Source organism: Arachis stenosperma, chromosome 1, assembly GCF_014773155.1.
Source record: "Arachis stenosperma cultivar V10309 chromosome 1, arast.V10309.gnm1.PFL2, whole genome shotgun sequence".
NCBI classification, from domain to species: Eukaryota; Viridiplantae; Streptophyta; class Magnoliopsida; order Fabales; family Fabaceae; genus Arachis; species Arachis stenosperma.
Window position 1 is genome coordinate 131,217,465 of NC_080377.1, and position 17,567 is coordinate 131,235,031.

A 17,567-nucleotide genomic window follows, 5' to 3' on the forward strand; every position below is an offset into this window, starting at 1 on the left:
AGTCTTGCAAACAAACGCTACCTTAGTGACATTGGTTATATATATATATATATATACATACACTTGTACATGAGCCACGTTTCACTTTTCTTTATTCATGTTTTCTTAATGGTTTCGGCCAAAGGAAAGAAATAAATAATAATATAATAATGATAATATGGTAATAATAATAAATTAATAATGATAACAATAATAATAATAATGATAATAGTATAATAATCATAATGGTAATAATAATAACAATAAAAATTAATTTAATTTTTGTCTTATTAAAATATTTTTTAATAAATAATTTAAATTTAATAGAATAAATCATAATTAAATTAAACTTCAATAATCATAAAATTTTATTTCATTATTTTTTTGTTAAAAATAATTTTTTTAAAAACTACATCTCAATGTAATATAATAACTCATAAATAGTTAATTATTTAATTTTTCAAAAATCAAAAATTTTACATCCTACCTCACTTATAAAAATTTTCGTTCTCGAAAATTAGGATATTACACAAAACATTACATAGTTTCAACACTTTATTTTAATGTTTTTTTAAATACCTTATGAAAAAAAAAAACAAAAAGTCTCAATTCATATGGATACATATACAATTTAAAATACTTAGATTTTCATATGGTATAGAAATAATAGAGTAGAAGTGTGATTGCAAAGCAGAAGTTACAAGGTAGGCTTGATATCGCAGGAAAAGCGGGTATCTCGAAGAATTCAAGCAAACATATGCAGTTAAGATCGAAGGAAAAATGCATATGAACAAGGAACATGATTGGAGAATAATTAGTTCACTTTTCTAAGAAAGAAATCTCAGATAAAACTTCAAGACAAACTATGGAGGAACAAGATACATAACCGAGCAACTCCGAGATGTAACTTCTAATGCTTCCAAAACCCACTATTTGCGTTACCTATTACTTCTATTTTGTCTATGATAATCCATTAGTGTTTCCATATACATGAATCATTAATATTAAGTTGGCCAAACCTAATACCATGAGAAATGCAACGGTCAACTAACAACGTTAAATAATAGACAATCATACATCTGAAACACAAACTATTGTCATTACGACAAGTCCTAATGCATGACAGACACTCAGAGTATTCAGTGAAGCATAATCAGTCTATTCCCAAGGCTCTAACATAAACAACTGCTCTGATACCATAATGTAACACCTTAACTTTTAGCACCTCATGATCGTACTAAAAGCTTAGCCGTTACTTACCTCTAAACCTTTTTATTATACACTATCTTTATTTAGTATTGAGCCTTTGCGAATACAAACCGAAACTTTAATTATTAAAGCGAAAAGTTTACTCCTAACCACTTAATCTCAAAGATATACATATTCACATAATATTATATACATAGACTTATTTCAAGTTTCTCAAATACAAGTCCTACCCCTCTAAAAATCAAAGACAATAAATGGCGAGGAAAAAGTTTAAGATTAAACTAACTATAGAAAATACGGATACATATTTACATAAATCTCCGATATTCAATCGCGGCTCTGCACCAAGGATTCCTAAACCTATTGCTGAAAGGGAAATCTGTAGGGGGGTGAGAACGTCGTCCTCGCATGTTCTCGTTAGGGACAATGAATGCCGATAAAGTAATGAACAAAATGCAAATAATTGACTTTACTCCGTAAAACTATTCTTTTATCAAACCTTTGTAAATACTTTTAAATTTTACTTTAGACAATTACTTGATTTTTTTAAAATTTCTAAACTTCAAATAAAACTCATTTACAACATTAATTCTTAATTACTTCAATACATAAACTAATAGTACCAGAGATTCAATTGAACACATAAGCAAAGTAGAATAAGACAACCAGCACAATCACAAAGAAAATACAACAAGCAATAATGAGCATTTTCACTAGTCTAAGCTAACCAAAATTCAAATTAGGGACATTATTGTTTTACGCTTAGAGTTAATGATGTGCTAAAGTAAAGAACAAAGGGGTAAAATAGGCTCAACTTTGGTTTGCAAAGGAAAATGAAAGAGTTAAGGCCATATGGGTATGTAAGTTCAGTGAAACAAAGGCCTCAATCATATAAGTGCATGCATATATTAAATGATGGAAACATATAATTAAGCAAGACAAATATCACAATTTTAGAGAGAGCAACACACACCAAAATTAAAACATTGGTTGAAAAGATGCAACCAATCAATTAGGCTCAAAATCTCACAGATTTTGTGTGTTCGAGCTTTAAACCATGTTCCAAAATATATTTCTTCAAACAAGTTCAATAAAAATTTTAATTCAAATTAGTGAAATGCTATAAAAAAAAGGTTTCTTGAAAAAGAGATTATTGATTCAACCAAGCAGTGGTAGAATATGCACAAAATCTAACAAACATGCAATCAATCATGCAAATGTAACAATGAACTAACATAGAAAATTAAACGTTGGTGTTGAGAAGGAACTAACTAACCCGCGAAAGTCGGTATCGACCTCCCGACACTTATAGGTTGCACTGTCCTCGGTGCATGCAAAGACGTGCAAGTGGATGGGGGTTGTGAGCGACAATCGCTGCTCTTTCTTTAATAGATTGTGCAGATGGATTTGTTATTTGCCCCATTTAAAAGTTTTTCCCTTTTCTTTTTTGATGGCCATCCTGAAAGAAGAGAAAAAGGAAGGAAGGTAACCCAAAAACAAAGATAAAAAACAAATAAAATATGGGTGGGTTAATGCCTAATAATGAGGGTATCAACTATATGGTAGCTACAACATACAAGTGAGAAAATAGTAAAAGCAAATGGCATATCAATAGTGCAAAAATTGCGAAAATGGGGGAGATAGTGTGGGTAATGAAAGACAATATAAGTGCATATCAATGCAAATGGAAGACAAGTATCATAAGAAATTAGCATTGACTTATAATTAATGACACCCAACAGTTTAAAACAAGTCACGAAGCACCAAAATAATTCAGAAAAAATTGCAACAGTTGAATAAGAACATGTAACACCAGTGATAAAATAGGAAATTAGAAAAGAAGAAAAAATGTGAATAAAATCAAAATGCAATGAAGGAAGGTATGCAAATGCAGTATGGAAAAGAGAATGAAAGAGAATAAGGATGAGAAGAAAGTGAGAAAAGAAGTAGGATTGAGAGAGAATTAGGATTTGGAGGGTGGGAGAGAGTGAAAACTGGCGGCACTGGGATTTAGTGGTGCGGCGCAACCGACGTGCACGCGTACTGCATGCGTCCGCATGGGTTACGCGAAAGGAGAGGGACGCGGAGGCGTCCAGTACACGTACGCGTGATCGAGGCGATGCCTCTAGCGTGAATTCAGCGCGAGGCCAGCACAACTTTCGGCCAAAACACTCAACTATGCCGATTTCCAGGGGCACGCGTGCGCGCCATGCATACTTCTGCGTGGGTCGCCGAAACTGCGAGGGACGCGTACGCGTCAGGTACGTGTACGCATGGGTGAGCTTGTGCGTTGGGCATGCTTTCTGCACGGCTCCCACAGAACCCTTTGTAACTTGGGCATAAATTCAATTCCCCCAAGGACGTGTGCACGTCATAGATGCGTAAGCGTCGAAGGCTCTCTCTTCTTTTTTTTTTTTTTGCAAAATGCAGATGATGCAGAGCTTAAGAATTAACACTGATAGAAATAAAATAAAACAAAATTAAGAATAAAAAGGGGACGATCATATCATGATGAGTTGTCTCCCACCTAGCACTTTTAGTTAAAGTCCTTAAGTTGGACATGTGGTGAGCTCCTTGTCATGGCGGCTTGTGCTTGAACTTGTCCAGGAATCCCCACCAATGCTTGCAATTCCAATAGGCTTTATTAAGATCACGTAAATCCCTCAAGCCTTGATGAACTTCGTCACAAGCTTTGAGCTCCCAAAATTAAAGTCCTTAAGTTGGACATGTGGTGAGCTCCTTGTCATGGCGGCTTATGCTTGAACTTGTCCAGAAATCCCCACCAATGCTTACAATTCCAATCGGCTCTATTAAGATCATGTAAATCCCTCAAGCCTTGATGAACTTTGTCACAAGCTTTGAGCTCCCAAATTTGATCCTCTTGTATACCTGGATCCCAAATCTTGTTTCTACACACGTCTGTAAGTGGACCATCATCGCTCCGACCGGGTGCAGATAGTCTTAATTCCCAATTAAGTACCAAACTTATCTCTTAGATCGAACCTAGTAATCACTAGTCGAGCCTTTGCATCTAGCTCTTGCAGTCGCAACCTTGATGAGTCTTGAATTGCAACTCCAACCACTAAACAGTCTTCTCTTATGCTTGATGCCATGCAGCTTCTTAAGTCGGCTGTCCGTTTCAAGAATACCATACTTAAGTGGGATAGAAATTTGAACAGAGATAAGTCTTACCCACTCAAACGATGTACTAGACGGCAACCTAGGTAAAGAAGTCTCCAAAGATCTGGATAACCCATGTTCAACTCCCTTCCATCCTTGCCGAAGGGCTTCCACTTCCACATCAGTCTCAGATTCAATCGAAGAAGGGTCTTCACTTGCTCCCTGATCATATTCACCAAGGGAACTTGTTTCTTGATCTATTCCGTCCAATTCTTCATAGGGTACATGTCTTGGAGGTTGTGCACGATCGTCCTCAACATTAATTTCAATCTTCTTGGGAAAATACTCTACAGCTCTAGATTCCCTTGGAGGTTCAGCATCTCCTAGGTCGTCAACCACTTTTTCCTCTACAACTGTCGTGGCTTCCTCCATGCTATTAGATTCTCCACATGTATATATGGGAGTTCCTAGAGTCTCTACCCACTGGGAAGCTAATCGATTTATTAACTCGCCCAAGACGGCCACAAAATTTAGCACAGTTCCTTGGAACTCTTGTGTCGGCCTTTGCATCTCTCCTTGCTCTGAAAGAAGAACACTTAGAGTGTTATCTATTGGAGATGGGGTGGATATGAGGGTTCATTATTTGGGAGAAAAGGTTCATGATATGAGGGTGGTTCATCATAATAAGGATGTGGCGATTCAACACTCTCCATCTTGTCCACTTGTTGCGTAACACACTTCAATTCCTTGTTCTCAAGTTGAGATTCTTTAGCTATGGAAGCGTCGTGTGCTTTTTGGCTTACCACTTGCTCCAATTGATGAACGGCTGCTTGAAATTGATGCAGTGTCTCCTTGAGACGATCCCTTGACTCTTGTTCCGCTTGGATATTATAATATGGAGGTGGTGGTTCTGGAAAGTAGTTGGGTTGGAATTGGGGTGGCTCTATATACAGTTCATATGGCTCATAAGGTGGTTGGTATGGTGGGTAAGGATTAGGATCATAGAAGGGTGTTTGGTAGTGGGTGGCTTGTGAGTATGGTGGTTCAAAGTTATGTTGAGGAGGGGGCTCATAGGTATAGTGTGGTGGAGGTTGATTGTCACGGAAAGGTCCACCATAGCCATTGCCTTGATATGCATCACAGAATGGTTGTTGCTTGTAACACATTGGAGGAGTTTGTTGCCAAAAGGGTTGATCAAATCCTTGTGGCGCCTCCCATCTTTGGTTGTTCCAACCTTGATGCATGTTCTCATTGTAATCTCCTCTTCCTGCAACACAATGGTAACCAGACTCATAGCCAAAAGGGTGAGAATTCATAGTAGCTAATAAGAATTAAAAACAAAAGCAAACAAACAAGCAAAAAGCAAATATTTATAATAACCAATAATAAGGCATACGTTTGCAATTCCCCGGCAACGGCGCCATTTTGATGAACGGATTTTTGACGGTTTAGAATTCATAAATAAATTCTCGTTGCAAGTATAGTTTCCAAACCAACTAAAATCCTTTCATACAAAATATTTGGTTGTCACAAGTACAAACCCCTAATAAAACTAATAACCGAAGTATTTAAACCTCGGGTCGTCTCTCAAGGAATTGCAGGGAAGTGTTCTTATAATTGGTTATGTAAAGGTATCTTTTGGGGTTTTTGAAATAAGGAAACAAGAAAAGTAAATTGCAAAGGAAAATCAAATGACTAGAAAAGCTCTTGGCAAGGTTTGGTGGTCAAGGATCTCTATCCTTATCACTAACCACAGCATGAGAATTGGCAAGGATCAATCCCATTGAGTCATCCTCTAACTAGTAGTAAAGAAAATTTAAATGAGCTATATTGAACCAAGTCCATAAGTCCTAGCTCTCCACCAATTCAATTAGTGAGAAGTAGAGTTAATGTCTCCCAATCATCAATTCCTTGGACATTAGTAACTCAAGAGTTCCTAAGTTACCATCCCAAGCCAAGAACATAAAAGTCTAATTTGAGATCCTCCCAAGCATTTTGTCAAACACTTGGAAGGCACAAAATAAAAACATAGAAAATTAATATGAGAATATTAAATTCAAACAATCAATTGAAAGCATCAATAACACAAATTGAAGAAAGCAATCGTAAATATAAAATACATCAAATTGCATTAAATAGAAAATTAAATCTAACATGAGAATTCATAAACTAGAGTAGATAAATAAATAAATCACCAAGAGAAGAGAAACTAAAGTGCTAGAATAAATAAGAGTGGAAGAGAAACTAAATTAAAGTAGAGTAGAAATCTGAATTTGAAAATAGCTAAACTTAAGAATCCTAAAACCTAGAGAGAGGAGAGAGCCTCCCTCTCTAGAAACTACATCTAAAACCTAAATTGTGTGAATAAGAAGTGATGTCCTTCATTCCTCCACTCTGCAACCTCTAATCTGTGTTTTTTGGGCCGAAAACTGGGTCAATCACCGGGTACGTACAGAACGTGGCTCATGCACGCGTACGCGTCATGCACGCATACGCGTCACTGAACTTTCGCACAATCCACGCGTACGCGTGCTTTGCGCGTGCGCATCCCCAAACGCCAGGTCAACTATGACAAATTGTATATCCTTGCGAAGCCCCGGATGTTAGCTTTCCAACGCAACTAAAACCGCCTCATTTGGACCTCTGTAGCTCAGGTTATGATCAATTGAGTGCGAAGAGGTCAGGGTTGACAGCTTAGCAATTCCTTCAACTTCTTGTATTCTTTCCTTCTACTTTTGTATGCTTCCTTTCCATTTTCTAAGTCATTCCTGCCCTGTAATCTCTGAAAACACTTAACACACATATCAAGGCATCAAATGGTAATAAGAGAGGATTAAACATAGCAACTTTAAGGTCAAGAAACATGTTTTCAATCATAGCACAAAATCAGGAAGGAAAGGGTAAAACATGCGGATTCTGTGAATAAATGTGAGAATAGTGGATAAAATCCACTCAATTAAGCACAAGATGTACCACGAAACAGTTGTGCATCAATGGCTCCTCATTTTCTTCTTCTTTATTACGCCTCCACATCTCTAATTATATACACACACCTCCGCATCACCTATATTATTAAATGTACCTCTGCATCACTGCTTAATTACACATACCTCCATATCACCAAATAATCAACTACTCTTACTTCCACATCCCTTCAAAAGTATACTTTCAATCTTAGCATCAAAACCTTTAATTTCTAAATACTCAAACTTCTTTAACTTTTATTCAAGATAAAAGTCACTTTAACACATAAATCGAACTCAATTTCTAACTTAAAACAAAATTTTTTCTTAATAAATTGTACTCAAAATATGTAGAGAAAAGAGAATTATAAACTACTACAAAGGGAGATTGAGTGTGACCAAGTTTGGTTAATGCATATATGCAACTATTATCTTCTCTAAACACATGAATAACAATCTTTTTCAAGCAATGACTGGATAGCTGTGTAACAAGAGGAAGGACTATACGAAAATTGTTCAAATAATTTTGATAGAAGTCCAAAGCAATTCCGGAGTCTACTTCAATATAAGCGTTAAATTGTTTTTTTTTTTTTTTGGAATACAATTGAAAGTCCGAAGAGGATACCCAAAAAGCATGTTCCCAAACTTGCATGAAAAGCTTTAGTCCTGACCAATAAAAAAAAAAACTTTACTAAAATTTCTGTGGTGGTCTCGAAGAATATTATCGCGAGTTGACTACTTGAAAAATTATTTAAACGCATAAATCAATTGAATAACTATGTAAAATTAAATTGTATTTTAACATTGATTTTGATAGTATATATATATATATTCACTTATATAGATATAATGTTTCGTTTTTAATATACTGAAGTAAGAATTTGAACCTAAAATTTTATGAATAATATCTAAATGTTTGGTAGGTTATCTAAATTTTTTACCCCTATCATAATGTTGAAACATAAGAAAATAATGTTTAAATAGGACATTAATTTCAATACATCATTTTTTTTGGGTTCAAGAATACATCTTTAATGTTAGAGTTGTACAATAATAGCAATTCAAAAGTATTGTATAGCTAATATACCCCATAATAAATGTAGCAAACAATTATATTAGTTCAAAAAGTCATAATATTTAATCTGCAATGGATTAGTCCTTGGTCTATCCTATCGAGTTGAGAGATACTGTGGACAAAAACAAATATATATATTTACATTATTTGGTTGTGACTTGATAAAACTTTGTAACAAGAGTTACATATAGAACTTACTTTTGGCCAGGTGTTAATAAAAGACAAAGTTAATATGCTATTTTCAAGATGTAATCTACTCAGAAATGTTACTAAAATGCAATTACCACATCAGATTTATGCAGTGAACTTTACTTAAAAAGACTACTCTTGTTTCGTTACCAGATAATTGCAACTAGGAAACATAATTATGACATAAAATAGTACAACTTTGGAAAAGCTTTCACTGCATCATAGTGGAATGCACAATCAAGAAAAGGTATAAACATCTATATATAATATATCAAACTCATCATTTAGTTTCAATTTTACAATAAGCTCGTTGTCTTTCATAACAAGATTTGTGGACTGAAAGGTTACACCTTAAATTACATTTTTCAAAGTAATTATTACATTTCTCTTTGAATTTATACCTTTCAATCATCAAACATCAATTCTTAAAACCATTTCCACAAAAGCACACTAGAAAGAATCCAGCTAAATCAATAAATAATAGAGAAAAACAAAGGAGGATTGGGGAGGAGTTCTAATTCATTACACTAACCAAATTCATTCATTCAGAACCTGTAAAAAACTTTGGTGTATATATATATATACAAATTAAAATTAAAATTACATATATGGGAGTAAAAGCAAAACAAAATCAAAATCAAACTCAAAATCCCATGTATTTAATGCAAGCTCTATTCTTCCTACTCTATGGACCTGTATTAATTAGACAAATCAACAAGTTGGCATTGAAATTAAAATATCACTGCCAAAACTGCACCAAAATATTCACCCTGTTAAAACCAGTCTTCTCAACCCTAGTCATCCTCTTTCTTCTTCTATGGCCTTGCACCAAAAATTAAAATAAATAAAGGCTTGCCAAGTTGGAACCTAAACATCATACACAGGTAGCCGCTCTGCGATGGTGACGCGGCAAATCGGGCAATTCTTGCATTTCTCAGAGCAATTGCTGCAGTTCAAGGAAACAAGTATAAGGCCAAATCATGAACACAATGCGAAAACATCAAATACTTGATTCTTCTTACATGCAAAGGATGTGATGCCGGCATGGGAGAAGTACAACGCTTATCTCTCCCTCGAAACAAACTCTACACAACACTTTTTCCTGATACACAACATATGAACACAGATTAGCTAAACGAAGACTTAAGATGGATCCAAAAAAAGAAAAATGAGCAGAATTCAGAAATGCATAATAGATTACTTATTACACTCACCAACTTGGTCACATATTTTCACATGCCTTTCATATGATTAATAAATGTTGATTCATGCCATCAAACAATGTATAAAAACAAAGATCTACCAAATAATATTTAGTGTTAAGCCTAGTATGCACCAAGATTTATACGAAGAATGTTGTAATAGAAAGATACCATTTACTGCATTAAACATCAGTACTTACTTTGTATGTTGAAAATTCATAGGATAAGCACATAGCTATAACTCTACAAGGGATTAAAGAACATTAGAAGTCTTACATTTTGAAGTCTTTCATACTCTTGCTGGCTGTATTTCGTAATTTCTGTCTGTTCACCAAGAGCTGCCTGGAGTCTCCAAACCTGACATTAGACAATTTTGAGCATGCTATGAACTAAAACGAGTCACTGACTTATTTAGAAATTTTGCACCTAAGATAATTGAACAGGTGAACATAAACAAAAACCTGAGCAGATTATTTCAATCATAAAACATACGCTTATATTCACCATAAATTTTTATCTATATGTATTATAAGAACTGTCATCACCTCCTCAGCGAGATCTTTTTTAGGCATTTTCTTAACAATCTCAGGTGGATACCCGCAGAACGTATTATACCTGCACAGTTGAAAGCCCAATGTACAAGGATCACCAAAAATAATTATTACGTGAACATATTCAATACATTCCAAATGTATCATTACAGAGGGCAAGGATGTATTAAAGATAGTACTCATAAAATCAAATAGGTTCTAACAGAATAATTAAAGATAGTACTCATTATACCTGCATGGGTATGCAGCAAAATTTAAAATAATAGGCAAATAAGAAGTTGCCAAGATATACAAAACAGATTAGGCAAGTACAAACCAAACATAACAAGTAATATCTGCCACCATGAATATAATTATATTCTCAAATAAGGTTATATTCATATTCTCAAATATGCAGAAGTTAAGTTTCATAGTAGAAATAAAAATAATAATTAAACAAAAAAAAAGAGCTCCGCGACATGTTGTATGTGACATGTGAAACAACACGGAAATTATATTTCCTGAGCAAATTTAGACAATGAAATAAATAATGCTTACCCAGATGCTCCCTCTTGGTATAAGCGTGCCTGTTCTTCCCGACTACCTTCATCAATTGACCACCAACCTAGTAACCTGCTTCAATGAATTGTCAGATTCAGTTGCCAAATCTTACACACATTTATGGTAATCCAACAAGATCACAAATTTGCATTTTGAAAACTTCGATTGTAATAGACATTGGATTTTACAACTACAATCATCATCGTGTTAAAAATAATAAGGAAACAAATTCAGGATAATAGCCATCCAAGGGGTTCAAAGACACCATTGCAAACACAGAAATGATGTGAGTTAAGTTTGTTTCAACGAATTGAATGCAAACAGGTCTGAGCCAAACAACAGATTTTCTAATTAAAAGTTACCACCAACAATCACGATTATAGAAAAAAATTACCTAGAACCATGGTGTAAGAACCCCAAGCAATCATGAGCTGTTGAAGAAATTCTAATATAAATTCCCCCACCAGCTCCACTGTTTAGCAGCAAAACAAGTTTCTCCACTAACTTAGATCCAGCTAACAGTACACCAGCACCTTGCAGCGTGAAAAGGGGAGAGAAAAGTATCAGTAGAGGTATCTTTCTGGCACAAGCAGGTGTCCCCTGAAATGTAAAACAGCTCAGATCTTTTAATATAGTATCTCAATGATTGCCAAGCACACAATTCGGTAATATTACCTACCTCCAAGTACATACAAAGAAGAATCTGGAATATAATAATCGGTACTTTCATGAAATGGCCTCCTATGTCTTGCAGGCTACACATTCTCTCTGGATGTTGATTTTCCTCGGAAGAAACAACTAAACCGCCGTTCCAGTCAAGATATCTAACAGTAGTAGAAGAAGAACTGGCTTCTCTTGGATTTCTATGAATCACCGGATTAGACCACTTTGTACATACAAGAAAAGCAAAACACTCGGCAATGCTGCAGAATAATAGATCAATGAAAACCTTATGTTATACTCTCAATCAAACATTTTAAGAAATACAAAGCTATTCATTGAAGTACATTCTAGGCCACAAGACAAGGAAACCTACGCAAAGTTAATAAATAAGTCCCACCAGCCCAGAGCACCTACATCACCTGTATTAGACAAGAAAAACAGGGCCTTAAAGAAGGATTAACTTATGAATATAAGATATCTTATGCAAAAGCAAGAGGAGTGATTAAAAAGAAAAATTCGGTCTCCACTTAAACGTTATCACAAATTCCAACGGTCTAAATTTCACAACATAAATACCATATTTGTATTTGTGAATTAATAAGTTACATCCTGATTTTCTATGGCCATTCAATGTGTGTCCATATATAAAATAGATACAAAATCTAATCCAAACGTAGTAGGTATCCATGCATGTATATTTCAATAGCAAGAGTTCATTTACAGCATACTACTCTTCAAGTTTCTTTCTGCAATAGAAAGCATGAAAAATGACCATTTTGGAACACACTGCCACTCAAAGAATGTCATAAAATGGGAAAAAGTAATGCCACTTTGTTTAAAACACATTATGAATCATAAACTACAGTCCAGAAGAGTGATATTAGGCATTTATTTATTAAAAATAAATGTTTTCATTTTTTGTGAATATAAAGAATCTTATTTTGCCTGGGAAAATGTTGAGGAAAGGAATAACAAAATGTACATCATTCACATGGCAATATTACACGATAGATCACATGACAAAGAAATTTGCTATGTGAGTTTAACAATAATAACAATAATAATACTAAAAGAAAACATTCATTCATTAAACTTTAGGGAAGCAACATACCACTAAGTTTTAGGAGTGTGAACACTGTAGCAGCAATGAAGAAGACCATAGAGATTGCAACCCAAAAGTGCTGCAAAAAGCAGACAAACATTATTAATCAAATTCGTGAAATGACTATGAACTTCAAATTATAAGTATTTGAGCACTGAATAATGAAAAGTCAAGGTCACATTGGCAATTACATAACCATCACAAAGAAATTAAGTAATTAACTGAACCAAGAGCAATTCTTAATAAGGTTAAATGACTTCTATGAAAAGGCCACACATCGGAGACCTTTTCTCCACCAGGTAGAGTCAACTAAAGGGACCAAACAACCATATAGTTTTATATTTATATGAAAAATTATAGCAAAAACGAGAGCATGAAAATGGAAAACATTACGGTTTCTTTAATGACATATAAAACCTAGCGAAGTTTTGCTTTTAGAAAGGTAAAGCTAAGCATAGAACTATGCGTTGACAAGAGAAACAGATAAACAGAAGAATGCAGGAAACACTCTTGACCAAAAAGAATCTTGGTAGTGAAGGCATCTTGGTTAATGCAAAATCCATCTCGATCACTCTTTCCAACTATAATTTGAAAAACGCAGCCGGTTTTGCATGTTTTCTTTTACGGATCTTTTCAAAAGATTGTTATTGATATGAAAAGGCTTACAGGAAGAGTTTCCCATATCGCCTCATCACTCATGTTCTCTTCATCTCCTGGCATTAGAGCCCTACACATTCTGCACAGAAAACATACATTGATTGGTATTGCTGAGAAATAATAATGAGGATGAACCCACACCAACCAATTTTACAAAGCACTTCATAACAAACCTAATGGTCACCAATAACCGGTATCTAATTGTTCAAGGAAGTAGAAAGAAAAAGGACAGCACAAACATTAGTAATGGAAGAAAATAACCAGCCTAAAAAGTATGTTTTAGCAAAACTATCCAGGACAAGTACCTGAAATTGTCAATGAGAATGATGATTTCAAATATTAGTAAGGGAAGGAACACAATCTTCAGATTGACTGCTGGAAAGTGACGAACTGTGCAAAAATACAAATGCATTAGTATAATTGGATAACTTGCATTGATGTCACTTCAGGAACTTAAGCCTTTTACAAGAAAGTTTTTTAAATTCTCACAATTCTATTGTAGGAATTAATCAGCTTCAATCTAACCAGATGAATAAATCATACCAACTTAAAAATTTATTTCTAAATAAATACTCCACACAAAGACTACTAAAATATACATTGAATGCATGAAAATAAATGAAAATCCCAAATTACGAAGAGAAAAAGGTAAGGAATTTTGATGTACCATATAAGCTCTCAAGATATATACAAAGGAGCAATTCAAATGCAATAAGCAATGGCATTGCAACGACGGCATGGCACGGTGCCCACTGTCATAAAACAGAAATTAGTCTCGCATTTGATCATCGAAAAAAATCCACTTCATAATAATATTTTGTAAAAGAGAAAAAGGAGGAGCCAACAACCATATCTTGGGGTTTAAATTATCGACAATAGTCAAAGAACAACACACAAACAACCAATGGTTCTGAAGTTTCCCAAACTACTCAAAATGCTCTCAAATTTCATTAGAAATTAAAATGGCTTACATTTCGATTACGCGGGGCTGATGGCGCTGGTAGTGAAAACCTTCCTCGAGCCACAACAGCATGAAACATCCAAAGAGGGAAAAATATTATCCTGTTGATCAAAGTCAAAGTCAGATAGCAAAAAACTTCTGTATTCTAAAATGTCAAACCTCAGATAGCACAATCAAACTAATCATATTTTTGTGGAACTTTTCCATTTTCTGTTCTTGGTTTCCTGTTTATTTGCTAGAATACACTCTGAACTTGATGGACTTGCACAAAAACCAAAAAAAATAAGGGGGAAAAACATAAAGGATCATAATATGTTATTCTTTAACATCCTCTACACAAGGGTGTTGAGAACTGTGGACAAGAAATTGAGGGAAGACATTACAATTACTATTATCAGTAGCTCAGATATTGTGATTGTGACCATTTCCAATTGTTGAAACCCGTCACAAGCGTCACCAACACTTTCAATAATAAGGTACATCAGTAGCCATATTGATCACTGGAAAATTTAATCACTGAAGTTAACCTTTGCCATATTTGGGTTGATCAGAGGGACAATGATTAACAAATTCTATCTCATTTGAGACTTTCCCTTAAGATTTAGAGAAGACATTGCATGTAGGACCAGTCACAACAATCACAATCACTCAACCCCACTTCACTTTCTCAATCACAAAACAAACAAACAAAAAAGGTGTAAAAGCTTCATCAACTCAAAGAAATAACAGTAACAACAATCATCATAACTGAAACCCACAAATTCAACAGAAGCCACGGTAAGAAAACACAGCTTCAAAAAAAAAAAAAAAAAGCAAATGCCTGCCCAGCTCACTAACCCTCAATAAAACCATCAAAAACAATTTTTTTTCAAAAAGACAACCCAAATTCAACATGCAACGAAAGCAAATTACAGCCCCCAAAAATAAAACTTTCTGAAATAAATAAATAATGAGCACAAAAAAAAAAAGAAGAAGAAGAAGAGACTAACCACCAAGATGAATAGAGACGGTGATCGAGCTTGAGAACAAGCAAAACAGTGAAGCACAACAGAAAGGTGTGTGCAGCAAGTGCCTGCGCAGACTTCAACACCCTCCGCCAACTCATCTTCTTTTTCTGTTCTTCAATCAAGCACACAGAAAAAAAACCCAAATTCCCAAACCCACTCACAACCGAAACAATCACAAAAACTAAGAAAGACAGATTCTTTTTCCTTCAATCCAAAAGAGAACAAAAGCCCTAACTTTGAGTGCAGTAATTTACGGTGACACTGACACACACAGAGAGAATCAGAGGCTAGCTAGGGAAATAGATAGAAAAGAAAGGAAAGGGGTTTGTGGAGTTTTGTTTGAGTGGGCGCCATGTGAAAGAGGAAAGCGAAGTAAAAGGGTGGTGGTGCTGACTGAATATGAATATGAATGAATGAATGAAGAATTCATTCAATAACGCAAATCAATCCACTTTGTTTTCTTTCATCATCTTTTCCCAATTTTATGAATATAAAACAAAACCCATTTATTTACTCTCTATGTCATCTTTTTAGAAAATAATAAATGAAAAAGTTTAATTTAGAAACAATTAAAACATAATCCAACATATTTTTTTTGTTAAAGATTATGAATTTAATTTTGATGCGCTAAACGGTGTAAAATGTTTAATATTGTTGTGTAACTGTAATCATATTTTTTTAGATGATTATTTACGTAATTAATATAAAAAATAATTATTTTTATGAAAAAATTTCATTTTTTTTTTAAATGTTAAAATAACATTCTCACATTCTCTATTTATAGAATATATATTTTATTTTCTTATAATTTTAAAAAAATTTTCTTTAAAATTTTTGTGTTAACTAATGTCAATTTTACTCAATTTAAAAAAATAAATTATTTTTTATAAAAAAAATATAATTTAATAAAAATTTTATTTTTTGTGATTAAATTTTGTGTACTAAAATATCTTTTAATAAATTATTTTTCTAGTAATTAAATTATGTTTTTACCAAAATATCTTTTAAAATATTTTATAATAATTAAATTCATTTTTTATTAAGATATCCTTTAATATTACTTTTCTAGTAATTAAATTGCGATATCAATACATATTATTTTAATATTAAATTAAAAAAATTTCCTGTGAGACTAATAGTAAATATAAAAAAATATTAAACCATACTTGTAAATCCATGTTTTTTTTTTTGTGACTTTGTAAATTCATGTTTAATAATATGTATTAATATCATAAAATTAACAATAAAATTTTTAAAGAAAATTTTGGTAAACTATAATTGAGTAACTAAAAATTTATTAAAAAGTATCTTAGTAAAAATAATTTAATTATTAAAAATATTTTAAAGATTATTTTGGTAAAAATATAATTTAGCCATTAAAAAAATAATTTGTTAAAAGATATTTTAGTAAACAAAATTAAATTTTTGCTAAAGAATATTTTTATAAAAAATAATTTATTTTTTTATAAAATAGATAAAATTAACATTAGTTAACACAAAATATTTAAAATGGATTAAAGAAAGAATTAGTTAACATAAAATATTTAAAATGAATTAAAGAATGAGTTCTTTTAAAAATTACAAAAAAAGAGACAAAAATATCATTTTAACATTCTGTAAACTTCATTTGATAACAAAGAGTCAAAGATATAATCACCAAAAAAAAGAGTCAAAGATATAAAAGAGTAAATAGATACACAAAGTCATAACAATATATAGATATTAATATAGGAAGAGTTTTAAGTGTACCAAAAATATTGGTATTCTAATTGTTTTAACAGTTGATTTAAATTATAAAAAATATATATAATATATATTAATTAAAATCAACGGTTAAAATAATTGGAATATCGATATTTCTAATATACTTAAAATGTTTCTATTAATATATACAATTTTTTTATTGTGTTTGGTAACAATATACACAATACACTAAATTTTTATTTATATCAAAATACTAATTTATCCTTGCTACAAATACCACCACCACCACCCCTTAACATGAGAGTGGATCTTTTTCGGTGAACAAAAAACTGAATGATTTGTAGTGTTTAATCTAACTATTTATTATTCTCTTTTTTATTTATTTCTGATCTCACTTATAGAATTAAAAGTGAGATATCACACTAGATTCTATCAAGTGTTAAAAAAATTAAAAATGATCCATTTTTCCTTAACATCTACAATCACTATAATTAATATTATTTTAATTTTTATTATTTAATTTGATTAGATTTAATTTACAAAAAAAATAAATATGTAATATTATTTAATAATTATTATCTTTTCTATCATAGTATTATATAATATTATAATTAAATAAATATGTAAAACTCTTTTATATTAAGA

At 32.7% G+C, this 17,567-nt stretch overlaps 1 protein-coding gene across 1 annotated transcript; it reads right to left on the reverse strand.

Moving 5' to 3' along the window:
• Window positions 1–9,172: 9,172 nt before the first annotated feature.
• On the reverse strand, window positions 9,173–15,675 carry LOC130933355 (uncharacterized). Its single transcript, XM_057862950.1, has 14 exons — window positions 15,201–15,675; window positions 14,222–14,312; window positions 13,918–14,002; window positions 13,556–13,640; window positions 13,260–13,329; window positions 12,603–12,672; window positions 11,865–11,910; window positions 11,508–11,751; window positions 11,223–11,428; window positions 10,826–10,900; window positions 10,283–10,352; window positions 10,014–10,094; window positions 9,558–9,637; window positions 9,173–9,481 (listed from the first exon to the last, which is right to left on the reverse strand). The coding sequence occupies exons 1-14, from the start codon at window positions 15,314–15,316 to the stop codon at window positions 9,403–9,405; spliced, it is 1,398 nt and encodes a 465-aa protein (XP_057718933.1). The 5' UTR covers window positions 15,317–15,675; the 3' UTR covers window positions 9,173–9,402.
• Window positions 15,676–17,567: the final 1,892 nt, after the last annotated feature.

Excerpts from the sequence above, each read along its gene's own strand:
- LOC130933355 (XM_057862950.1), bottom strand. The coding sequence starts at position 15,316 with ATGAGTTGGCGGAGGGTGTTGAAGTCTGCGCAGGCACTTGCTGCACAC. Across the intron at positions 10,901-11,222 it reads TTCTTACACCATGGTTCTAG|GTTACTAGGTTGGTGGTCAA; the intron begins GTAATTTTTTTC and ends TCATTGAAGCAG. Across the intron at positions 10,353-10,825 it reads TACCAAGAGGGAGCATCTGG|GTATAATACGTTCTGCGGGT; the intron begins GTAAGCATTATT and ends TCAACTGTGCAG.